General features: G+C 45.0%; 1 protein-coding gene across 1 annotated transcript; it reads right to left on the bottom strand.

Moving 5' to 3' along the window:
• Positions 1 to 7,794: 7,794 nt before the first annotated feature.
• On the bottom strand, positions 7,795 to 11,322 carry FAM240A (family with sequence similarity 240 member A). The gene is made up of 2 exons (XM_015591683.2): positions 11,123 to 11,322; positions 7,795 to 7,932 (listed from the first exon to the last, which is right to left on the bottom strand). Exons 1-2 carry the CDS (start codon positions 11,320 to 11,322, stop codon positions 7,800 to 7,802), a joined length of 333 nt encoding a protein of 110 aa, XP_015447169.2. The 3' UTR covers positions 7,795 to 7,799.
• Positions 11,323 to 11,637: the final 315 nt, after the last annotated feature.

The raw sequence follows: 11,637 nt of genomic DNA, 5'->3' as shown, positions 1-11,637 counted from the left end.
TGGAGCCGGGCCCAGGCTGCAGGCTGCAGGCTGACTTCATGGTCGGCTTGAAGTCCCGTTCACGGTCGGCTTAGTTAAATGCTGTGTGACTCAACCGGATGCCTTCGGCCAGCCTCTGTCAGTCCGATGAGTCAGATCGAGAATGGATTACTCTAAACCGTGTGCAAGAATCTTTCCATAAAACGATACTTTCTCTCTCCTTCGTGGGTTTTGCTTTACTCGGTTTTGTTTCCTGCTGCCTTTGTAACCCTTCTCTCTTCCTGTCTCAAGTCCTCTGCAGACTCGGGAGCTGTCCTTGGGCTGGGAAGATCTGGATGGGGCCACCGTCATGACCATGGGGCGCGGACCACCCACCACGAAAGCCACTCGGGGTATAAACGTACAATTATGTTTATTAAGGGGAAGTGACAAGCAGAGCACACCCGGAGGTGAGCTCAGGCCTGGCGCTGCTGGACCGGGCACACTGTGGGAAGGTTCCAGGAGCACCACACCCCCGTTGTGCCCTTCATTTTTATGGGCCAAATGGAAACATTTGGACAATTATGAAATACTGAAAGCCTCCCGGTCAGGAAGTGGCCTCGTAAAAGGGAGAAGCCTCGGAAGCTCTGAAGTGACTGACATCGGTTTTGTGTTGACTAACTCGGACGTGCTGGGCCGGCTCTCTGCTGACAGGGGCAGGAAACAGGCCTCCAGCAGCATTTCTTCAGTTGTCCCAGCCCGCCCGGCTCTGAATGGGGTCTTATATAGAAGTTTCTCACGAAGCAATGTGCTTGTGCTGCATGCAGACTCTCCATTCATTCACCCAACAGATAAGTTTTGTGTCTCGTAACATGTTACAAGTGTTGTTCCAGACCCTCGGGCTGTCCCGGATGCACAGGCAGCCAAGGTTTCTGCTCCGGAGGCCCCGGGGGTGTGTCCTGGGTCTTCCCGGCTGTGCCCTGGTTTAACTTATGCTTGCCCCGGAGCCAGACCACGTGGCTAGAACCTTCCTTTTGTGGTCTACTTTTATTGCATTTTTCGAGTTCTCCCGGAGCTGGCCTCCAGCTCAGCAGGTGCTTTATCTTGGTGACCCATCCATAGATTAGAGAAAAGGAAGCAGTGTCTGCTCATCTCCAGGGAGTCAAGTTTTCCAAAGAGTGACAATGAGGACTGTTTGGCCCTTTGAGGGGACTTCCAGCCATTGGGGCAGAATGAATTGAGAACTGAGCTTCAAAGCCTGATTCATCCTCTAAGGCTCTGTTTTGACCTTGAATGAACTAATCCTATTTTATGCATCCATTATTTTCCAGGAACTAAAAACCAATGTTTTCCCTAGAAGAGAATTCCACCAGAGATTTAAAAATGGTGAGTTATATGCGTGTAGGTGGACGTGAAAATTTGACTTTATATATGAGTCCTAAAAAAGTAATTGTGCTCCGCTCTTACAAAAGAGCACCTAAAACATTTGTAAGCCAAGCATCTCAATTAGTAAAAACCTGTTCAGTACAGATTCAGCCTGGGAAGAGGATAGAGCTCCAAGTCAACAATGCTGGGTATTTCCAAAGCTAGACATCTTTTTCCAATACTCAGAGACAGGACATTTACAAACCGCGTCACCTGTCATCACACCCATAGAAAAGACTCTCTTCTATGGAAATGGGATTCAATTTCAAAACCTCTTCTTCCCACTCATCACCCCTTTGGCCATAAGTTTATTATTTTCTCCGATGGGTCATGTGCTTTGAGCTGGAGACCAGCATGGAAGCAGCCGACAGTTTTGCCAAGAAGATGTAACGGACAGCCCCTGAGATACCCATTTTTACACTATCCGAAAAGTGTCCTGAGGAGGTAGTATTCTAGAATATCTGTGCAGGGACCTGGGAATAGAATTCTTTCTCCATATTACATTCCACTCAGCTTCCTGAGTGACTTTCTGCAACCTCCCAACCCAGCTCCCTTGCAACCATCCTGAGTAAGCCGTTGCTCATGGAAACAGGGTAGCAACTGCCAGAGAAAGTGACTTTGGAGAGGATGAAAGACTCTGACATTCTCTTCTAAATTAAGCGGTATAAAGGCGATACATTTTAATTGTGTTGAAATTACTGTCACCCTTGAACTAGGGTATAGTGGTTTGATTCTAAACCTTGTAAACTTTCGGAGGTGGAAATGACATTTTGAAAATGGAACCGGCAAGATTCGTGAGTGGCTTAGATGAACGGTTTATGAGAAAGGGAGGAGTTGGGGGTGACCAGATTTTTGTCTGAGTAACTAACTGGGTGAATGGGGCATCACTTATGGAGATAATGAGGCTGGGAGTTGGTGGAAATTGGGGGTGTGGAGAAGCCTCCTGGAAAAATCTTCTTAGAAGGAAAAAACTGCTTTGATTTTGAAATTTTAAATGCAGGAGTAGCCTTTGAGTGTACTCGAAGCCTGTTTGTAATTCTAAAATGTATCATTCTTAGAAATTTAGCAACCATTAATCTGTTTACACCATCATTTACACCATTTATTTGCCTACCGTGACGTACTATGTGTTAGGCACTGTACTGCACTTATGAAAAACTTCCCATTATTAACTGAAGCTCAGATCTTAAATAATTTGACTAAGGTCACCCGGATAGTATTATGCACAATAGAATTCTATTTCTGTATACTATATGGAAAGTTAACCCAATACAGTAGGTGCTTCGCGGCTTCAGGACAAATAGCACAGGCTCAGAAATTGGTAGCACATTTGAAACTGGGACTGCTCTGGAGAGCTCAGATGGTTAGGTTTCCCTGGAGATGGCGCTGGGAGTGGTGTCTTTGGAGAAATTAGTCCCTGAGCTGAGCGGCCTCTGGGTGTCCTCCCAGTAAACAACCCATCGTGTCACACCTCTCAGACTGACACTTTCCCTTCGAGGTGTAACTTGGCCTTCAGACAGCTCAAAAGAAGGGAATTTATTATATGGCTGCAGCATATATAGTCCAGGAAGGACCGAAACTGGCAGTGCAAAGCTGTCGAGGACCCTGGAGAGGACTTTTGTCACCCCCCATGCTTTTCTCTGGGCGCCTCCTTCCTTCTTTCCTAGTGCCCAGACTTCTCTGCTTTCCGGTCACCGTGGTGGCCCCCAGAGCTCTCAGATTTCCATGGTATTAGTTCAGATGCTCAGAAGAAATGGCTTCTTTCTTGAACCCACCTCACACTCTGGGGAAATGTCTGCTGGGTCTCTGCTGAGCCTCTACATGCTACAAACATGGCTGTTGTGGGGGCCGCAGATTTGGAGAGAAATAGCCAGAAAGAAATTTCTCCTGCTGCTCAGAACAATCAAGGGTGGGAGCACGATCGGGCCCCCACTAGGAGGTCCATTGAGGTCCTGCGGTTGTTTGCCATTTGGTCACAGTCCCCTTGGATCAGTGGGGACTGTCACTATTTTATACTCAGTAAACTTTCCCCTTTTTATCTGAGAAACTGCTCCTTCCCCATTCCCTGTAGGCCTGCTGGGAATCATACAGTATTCGTCCCTTTGTGACTGGCTCGTTTCACTCAGCATAATGTCCTCTGCGGGTTGTAGCATGTGAACAGATATTCCTTCGTTTTAAAGGCTGAATGATATATATATCTCACAATTTGCTTACCCATTCATCCATCGATGCACGCTTGGGCTGCCTCCATCTTTTGGTTGTTGTGGACCATGGTGCTATCAACATGAGTGTACACATATCTCTTTAAGATCCTGTTTTCGATCCTTCGGTATACACACAAAAGTGGAATGGCTGGATGGTGTGGTCATTCTACGTTTAAGTTTTTGAGGATCCGCCATACTGCTTTCCACAGCGGCTGCACCATTTTACGTTCCCATCAACAGTGCATGAGGGCTCCAATTTCTCCACATCCGCTCAGCACGAATTTTCTGTTTTTTGGATAGTAGCCATCTTAGTGGGTGTGAGGTGGTATCTCATTTTAGTTTCGATTTGCACTTTCCTGATGATTAGTGATGTTGATCCTATTTTCATGTGCTCATTGGCCATTTGCCTATCTTCTTTGGAGATTTCTACTGAATTTCTACTTGAATATGTCTTCTCAAGTCCATTGCCCATTTTAGAATTGGGTAGTTTATTTTTTGTCGGTGAGTTGTAAGAGTTGTTTATATTTTAACCCATCATCAGATACGTGATTTGCAAATGTTTCCTCCCATTCCGTGGGTTGCCTTTTTATTCTGTTGATTGTGTCCTTTGACGTACAGAAGGCTTTAACTTTGATGTAGTTTAATTTATCGATTTTTCTTTTGTTATCTGTGTTTTTGTGGTCATATCCAAGAGACCGTTGACAAATCCAAAGTCGCATATATTTTCTTCTACGAGTTTTATAGTTTTAGCCCTTATATTTAGGTTTTTGATCCATTTTAATTTTTGTATAAGGGGTAAGGTAAAGGTCCAACATCACTCTTTTACATGTGGACATCCAGTTTTCCCAGCACCATTTGTTGAAAACACTGTCTTTTCTATACTCAACGGTCTTGGCACCTTTGTTCAAAATCATTTGACCACATATGTGAGGGTTTATTTCTGGGCTCTTTATTCTTTTCCATTGGCCTATATGTTTGTTTTTATGCCAGTGCCCCAATATTTTGATTACTTTAGCTGTGTAAAAAGTTTTCGAATCAGGAAGTGTGAGATCTCCAACTTCATTCTTCATTTTCAAGATTATTTTGGTTATTTGGAGTTCCTTGATATTCCACATGGATTTGAAGAAAGATTTTTCCATTTCTGTAAAAAACACCTTGGGATTTTGACAGGATTGCACTGAATCTGTTGATTGCCTTGGGTAGCATTGACATCCCAACAATATTAACTTTTCTAATCCGTGAATGTGTGATGTCTTCCCATTTATTTGTGTCTTCTTTAATTTCTTGCAGCAATGTTTTGTAGTTTTCACTGAGTAAGTCTTCACCTCCTGCTCAGTTCCTAAGTGTTTTATTCTTTTTGATGCAATTGCAAATGGGATTTTTTGTAATCTTTTTTCCAATTGTTCACTGCTGCCGTATTAGAAACACAACTGATTTTTGCTTGCTGATTTTGTGTCCTGTAACTTTACTGAATTTGTTTGATATTTGTCTTATTAGTTTTGTGTATGTGTGTGCACGTGCGTGTGTTTGTGTGTAATCGGTATTTTAACATCAAGTCATCTGCGAACGGAGGTAGACTTTTTCTAGCCTAATCGCCGTGGCTAGGTGTCCGGTACCACACTGAATAGAAATGGGGAAAGTGGGCATTTTCTTCTTTTGGGGCTCCAATGACACAGAGTTTAGATCTTTTGTTCTTGTTTCCCAGGTCCTGAGACTCTGTTCCCTTTTCTTTACTTCTTTTTTTGAAGAAAATCGTTTTCTCTTTGCTGTTCAAATTAGATAATTCCATTAACTATATGCAAGTTTACTGATCCTTTTCTCTGTAGTCTCCATTCTGCTGTTGAGCTCATCCCGTTATTTTTGTTGTCGGTTTATTTACTTGGGTTATTGTAGCTTTCATTTTTAAAATTTCCGTTTGGTTCTTCTTTATCTCTCCTGTTTCTTTGCTGAGATGTTTTTCTTTTTTTACTTTAGAATTTGCTTAAAGAGCGCTTGTAACTGCTGGTTGGAACACTGGTGTAACTGCTTGAAAATCCTCGTCAGATGATTCCAACATCTGTGTTGTCTCAGTGCTGGTATCAATTGCTCATTCTTTCTCATCTGAGTTGAGGTTTTCTTGGCTCTTGGTCTGAGTACTTTTGGACTGTACCCCAGACATTTTGAGTACAAGGTTATGAGACTCTCTCTCTTTTGCATATCTATTTTAGCAGGCGGTCAAATCTATTAATGTTAAGAACGTGTGTCCTGGCCCACGTTTTGTGGGCTATGTTTTAAATATCAATTACCTTTCAAAACCTTGGCAGTGCAACTGTGCTCTGCTGCTAGTGGGCTACCAGACACCCGGGCGGTTTTCCACACTGTGGTTCAGCTCACGGTGTTTGCTCTATTGATTCTGCTCAGTTTTATAGTGGGATGCGTCCAGGACTTGATACACAGATTTCAAGCATCCCATTCTGCTGTGGACCAAATTGCATACTTCCTCCATCATCCCCACCCCTTGTTCATATGTTGGAGCCCTAACCCCTAATGCGATGGTATTTGGAGATGAAACCTTTGGGAGGTAATTGAGTTTCAGTGAGGTCACGGGAGTGGGGCCCTCGTGATGGGATTAGTGCCTTTCTAAGACGAGACGGCAGAGAACTCTCTCGCTTCTTCTCTCTTTCTCTCTCTCTCTCCCCATGCTGTGTGAGGACACACTGAGGAGGCGGCCATCTACAAGACAGGAAAGGGCTGTCGCCAGAAACCGAGCATGCTGGCACTTTGATCTTGGACTTCTAACCTCCGGTACTCAGAGAAGATGCCACTCAAGCTTCTCTCCCCCTTTTTTTCCCAGCCCGGGCCACCAGGGCACTGAGGCTTGAGTATAGGCCTTCTGGCCTCTCTGTAGGCATCTGCAGACACCCCTGGCTGGCCTCCCCAACTCTGCCCTCCCGCCTTTCAATGTGGGACAACCCTCCAGAACCATGGCCATTGTGGCTCTCCCTTGGCCAGCACCCCAGAGTGGCTTCTTGTGCCTTTGAGAAAAGCTCCAACTCTCAGCCAACAAGGCCTTGTATGCTGAGTTCTGCAGATTCAGCTCTTGCCACAAAGCACCCAAGACCTGTGAGCCCTGAACCTCACCTTCATCCAGCTGATGTTTATTTGGGCTTAACTAGCTTGTTCTTAAGAAGCCCTCCCTAGGCTAAGGACCCATTACCTACTGTGGCTTCCAGTGCTGAAGCCCTTCACACAAACTGCCTTCACTTTTCTACTGTCTTCCCTAGACTGTAGACTCCAGAGCCAGCGCTTCTGGTTTTCTCGGCTGTGTTCTGGCTGCACCGCGCGATGTCTGGCGTGTGGTAAAGGAGTAAACGAACCACGAGTCTTCACCTGCATTTCCTGCCTCATTCCACCGCGTTTAGATTTCAGCAGCAGCGTTTTGCAGTTAGCGACGGCCAGCGAGCCTCTCGGCCTGCAAGCCCTGTCTTCTCTTCTCCCTCTTTTTAATTCCTATTTTCTTCCTGCACCCCACAAAAATTCCCCTTTCATCAAAATGCTCTATTTATTTATTGTTCTATTTATTTAAAATAAAGCAATGAAATGAAGAGCAAGCACACCAGTGATATAGCAAGGCAACCAAGTTTTATTAAAGTTACCCTGATATTATAGAATGGGTCTAGGTAATCATGATTTTGAACAATGGGTCTAGGTAATCATGTTTTTGAAGAAAAAATAGTATTAGCTCAATTTATTTGCAAACCTTATTTAATGACTATTTATTAATATTTTTATTTCTGCAGATAGGTGCATTTTTTTTCTTCTCACACACACACACACAAAAAAACAAAAAAACAAAAAAACGAGAGAAAGGATGACATGAAACTGTTTCCTAGGAGAAATGTGGAGTGAAACCTCTGTGCAGTGTTTCAAGTGTGACCATGAAGGACCGTGCTTAGAATTGAAACTATTTCGATTTCAAAATTAGATGGCAATTATATGGAAATAAAGGATGCTGCACAGAGCTTCGTTATGAAATAACCTCATTTTAGAGACATCGGGGCTAACATCCCGGCCCCCATGCAGAAGACTGACTTGGCTGTTAATTCCCAGCTGAGCACGGGAAAGGATTTGCAGGTAAACCCCTTACAGGTGGTGGGTAGACAGTAATAGAGATCTGTTTGGAATAGCGAAGGGACTCAGCGATTTGCATTGATTTCTCCCAGCAGAGCGACCTCAGTTCTTTGTATCCTCTTGCGTCAATGAAGCAAGAAGCTCTCGGCCAACATTTGCCCGCTTTTCAGTCTCATCGGAATTGTTCCGCAGCCTCAGCTTGGTTTCCAGTCTCTGCTTCCATTCTTCCCTGAGCCTAAAAATGGGAACAAAGCATACACAAAAGGAGCATTCATCTCCTTGAATGTTGATTCATATACGCTTCCTTCCTTTTTCTTTCTGAAGTTATGTATGTGTGTTCAGGTGTTAGAAGGTATGCAGAAGACTTGCGAATTTAAATACGTACGTATTCCAACTCTCACTTCTATTCAAAGTATTCTAAACTTAATTCTCTGAACTTTCCTTTGAAAGTGCCGGATCTTTAAAGTGAGGGTGGGGGTGGTAGAGGTGAGGGAAACCTGTCAGTCTTGAATCGTTTACCCGGCAAAGCTATCTTTCAAAAACAGAGGTGAAATGAAGACGTTTTCAGATGTGCAAACACTGAGAGAATTCACCACCACCATGAAGAATGGCACTGCATGACATGTCAAAGGCAGTCCTTTCAAGCAGCAGGAAATGACACCAGATGAAAATCTGGATCACAATGGAATCGGAGCCCCCGAAAACGCAGTTACGTGGATACCCATTAATAATTTTTCTTATTATTTAAATCTCTTAAAAGATAATTAACGATGGAAAGTAAAACTGTTAATGATGTAACGTGGGGTTTATAACGTATGCGCACGTCAAACTGAAGTTTGCACAATAGCACAAAGGCCAGGAGGGGAGAAGTAGGGCTATACTTTTGTACGGTTCTTACACTTTGCAGGAAAGGATGTATCCTTAAAGGTAGACTGTGATAAGTTAAGGGTATATGTATAAATCCTAAAGCCACCGCTAAAATAACGCAAAGAAATATAGCTAAAAAGTCAACAGAGGAGATAAAATGGAATCACAAAAATATTTAGTTATTCCAAAAGAAGGCAGGGGAAAAAAAAAAAAAAGAAAATGAAGAACAGATGAGAGAAAAAAGAAACAAATAGCAAGATGATAGTTTTAAAGCCAATCATGCAAATTAATGTTAATGATGTAAGCGATCCAATTAAAATGCACAGATCGTTAAATTGGATAAAAAAGCAATGTCCAAACGTATGCTACCTACAAGAAAATCACTAAATATGAAGACACAAACAGCTCAAAAGTAAAAGGATGGAAAAATATGCCATCTTAACCCTAATGAAAAAAAGCTGGAGTGGTTATATTAATATCAGACTAGATAGATTTCATAGCAACGAATATCATCAAAGAGACAGAGAGTCATTTTGTAATCAAGGGGTCAATTCATCCAAAAGATATAACAGTCTTAAACATTTATGTACCCAGTAACAGAGCTTCGAAATCCATGAAACAAAATGTGATACAACTGTTAGGAGAAACAGACAAACCCCCAAGTATAGCGGAAGATTTCAAAACCCGTATTTCAACCATCAATAAAACAAGTAGACAAGAAATCAGTAAGGATATAGAACGCTTGAATAATGCTATCAACCAACTCTTCTCCACTAATAAAAGGCAATGACTCCCCAACATCCCTCTCCCTTCTCTGTGCTAGAAATAATAAGGAGGAAACTGAGGCACGGGAAGCTTTGCGGACGCACTCAGAGACCCGAAGGGCTGGGACCCTCCCTTTGTCACCTTGCTGCTGCCGTATGGGATCCTGGATTAAGTGAGGGTGAGGAGGGCGGAGGGGAGCTGGCATCCCTGAGCCCTTCACGCATTTTCTCATCAAGCCTCAGAGCGACCTAACGATCTGGTGTCTGTCTTCTTTCTCCATTTTGTGAGGGAACAAGACGGATAGTGGTTAAGAGCAGAGACGCTCTAGAACCAGACCACCAGGTTCAAATCAGAAGGAGGGGCGGAGGGTCACTAATGAGTTGTAGCCGCGCCGTCCCACCAACCGGAAAGCTTGTTTCTTGCAGTCCTTTGCTACCTGCGTGGACAGATCCTACACACGTGTATTTTAACGTTTTAATAATCTGCATAGTTTGTTTCAGAGCCTGTTTTGCTCACTCTTTGGCTTGCACCTCACTTTTAGGTTGCGATTCTTACATCCTCCTCAGGCCAGTGTCACTCCGCCCGAGGCCTTCTGCGTGCTCCCCAGGGGACACGCACGCACCCATGGCGTGGGACTCACTGTGGTCTCTGGTGTGCAACATGCTGGGTGGCCTGGCCGGGGGGGAATGAAGATGGCCGAGACCGCAGAAATGACGACCGCCCAATGCCGCTTCTCAGAGAAACCCCGGACGAGACGCCCTAACACGAGTCTCCAGCAGGGAGCCCAGCCTACTTCTTCTTGCTGGTGGCCAGGAATATGGCTGAGCAGATCTCTCTATGTAGGAGGCACTGGGTTCCCCTCTAGGGCTCAAGAGAGGGTTTGGGAGCCAACGGTGAATTTAACTCATGTGAATGAATGCATGTTCTCAGCCCAGTGACCCTGGCCTGACAGTCCGGAGTCACCAGCCCTGCCATGGGGCCGGCACTCACCTGCCCCATGCACAAACTGTGTCCTTAATGAGCAGATAGTGATTGAGCTGTTCTATGAGGGGGTAGACTACCCAGACAGGCATGTCCCTTACTGTTGCCTGTGGGTGGCTCTCCATGGCCATCAGGAAGCAGAGTGTGTGAAGGTGGTGAGCTGTCATTGTCTCCACAGTGACAGCCACGCTGGTCTGCTCACGTGAGTTACTGCTCTCCACTTGGGCAGCCTGGCCGGGCTGGAATGGGGACTCACATCCGAGGGGTGCAAGCCCACGACCCTCCCCTGTAACAGCAGAGCAACCTGTGTCTTTACACACGTGAGCACTGAGAATTGGTCACTGTCATTGATTGATTGCTTTTCCTGAACACGTCTGCTGACCTGCTCCCCAGATTGAGCGTAACTCTCACGTGCTAGAACTGATGACAGGGAGGAGAGACGTTTCTGTTTGTGAAGATGAGATTTAGAGCGTAGACTTGTTAACTTAGAAGAATTTAGAAGATCCCTGCCCATAACTATAGATGGTGGCAGCAACGTATGTACGGGAACCTAAAATAATTACGTCCTCCGAGATGCCTGTCTGGCGGTGTTCTGGAGAAATGAGTTTTGCTTTGAAAACGTCGACCCACAAGGTGATCGCGATGTGTCAACATATGTTTGTGGCGGGGATGCTGACAGCGAGAGGTCGTGCCAGGAGGGAAGGGTATATGGAAACTGTACTCTCTGCTCAGTTTCGCTGTGAACCTGCTCTGAAAAATAAAGTCTATTTTAAAACGTTAATTAATAAAAAACAGACAAACACGCCGCATACTTCCTCAGCGCACTTCTTCCCAGGCGGTGTTCCTCCGATTCTCGGTAGTAAGTCTGTTTGCCAATTTCTCTTTCCCAGAAGCGTTTGAGTTCGTGACAGGTGTTCCCGCAGAAGACCTCCCGGCGGACGTACTGATTGTTCATCCCCTGGAAGAGAGAACAGCGGTGACCCCCCGTGGAACACGTGCCCTCGGACGTCATTACCTGAAGGAGACCCTGGCCGGGCACAGACCCTCACCCGCGGGGTAACAGCTGTCACCTCACCGCCCGTTTTCAGCATCCGGTGATGCTAATTCAGAAACTCCTCACCGGAGCATTGCGGGTCCTAGGCACCTGGCAAATACGTCTGTCCTTCCTTCTGCCTCACAGAGGAATACTGCCCTAGCTTTTTGTCAGCACTGGTGTGTGCAGGCATCTTATGCATTTAGTCATCACGACATCCCATGAGTGAGCATCACCTTCCCATGTTACAGGTGGGACATCTGAAGAGTTACAGTTGCCTGTGGTCCCATAGCC

Source organism: Pteropus alecto, unplaced genomic scaffold (genome assembly GCF_000325575.1).
Source record: "Pteropus alecto unplaced genomic scaffold, ASM32557v1 scaffold156, whole genome shotgun sequence".
Taxonomy (NCBI): domain Eukaryota; kingdom Metazoa; phylum Chordata; class Mammalia; order Chiroptera; family Pteropodidae; genus Pteropus; species Pteropus alecto.
Note: the sequence above shows the minus strand (reverse complement) of the source record. Positions and strands in the feature narration are given on the sequence as shown.

Coding starts and splice junctions, on each gene's coding strand:
- FAM240A (XM_015591683.2), bottom strand. CDS start 11,322: ATGACGTCCGAGGGCACGTGTTCCACGGGGGGTCACCGCTGTTCTCTC. Junction 7,933..11,122: donor GGAAGAAGTGCGCTGAGGAA/GTATGCGGCGTG, acceptor TCCCATTTTTAG/GCTCAGGGAAGAATGGAAGC.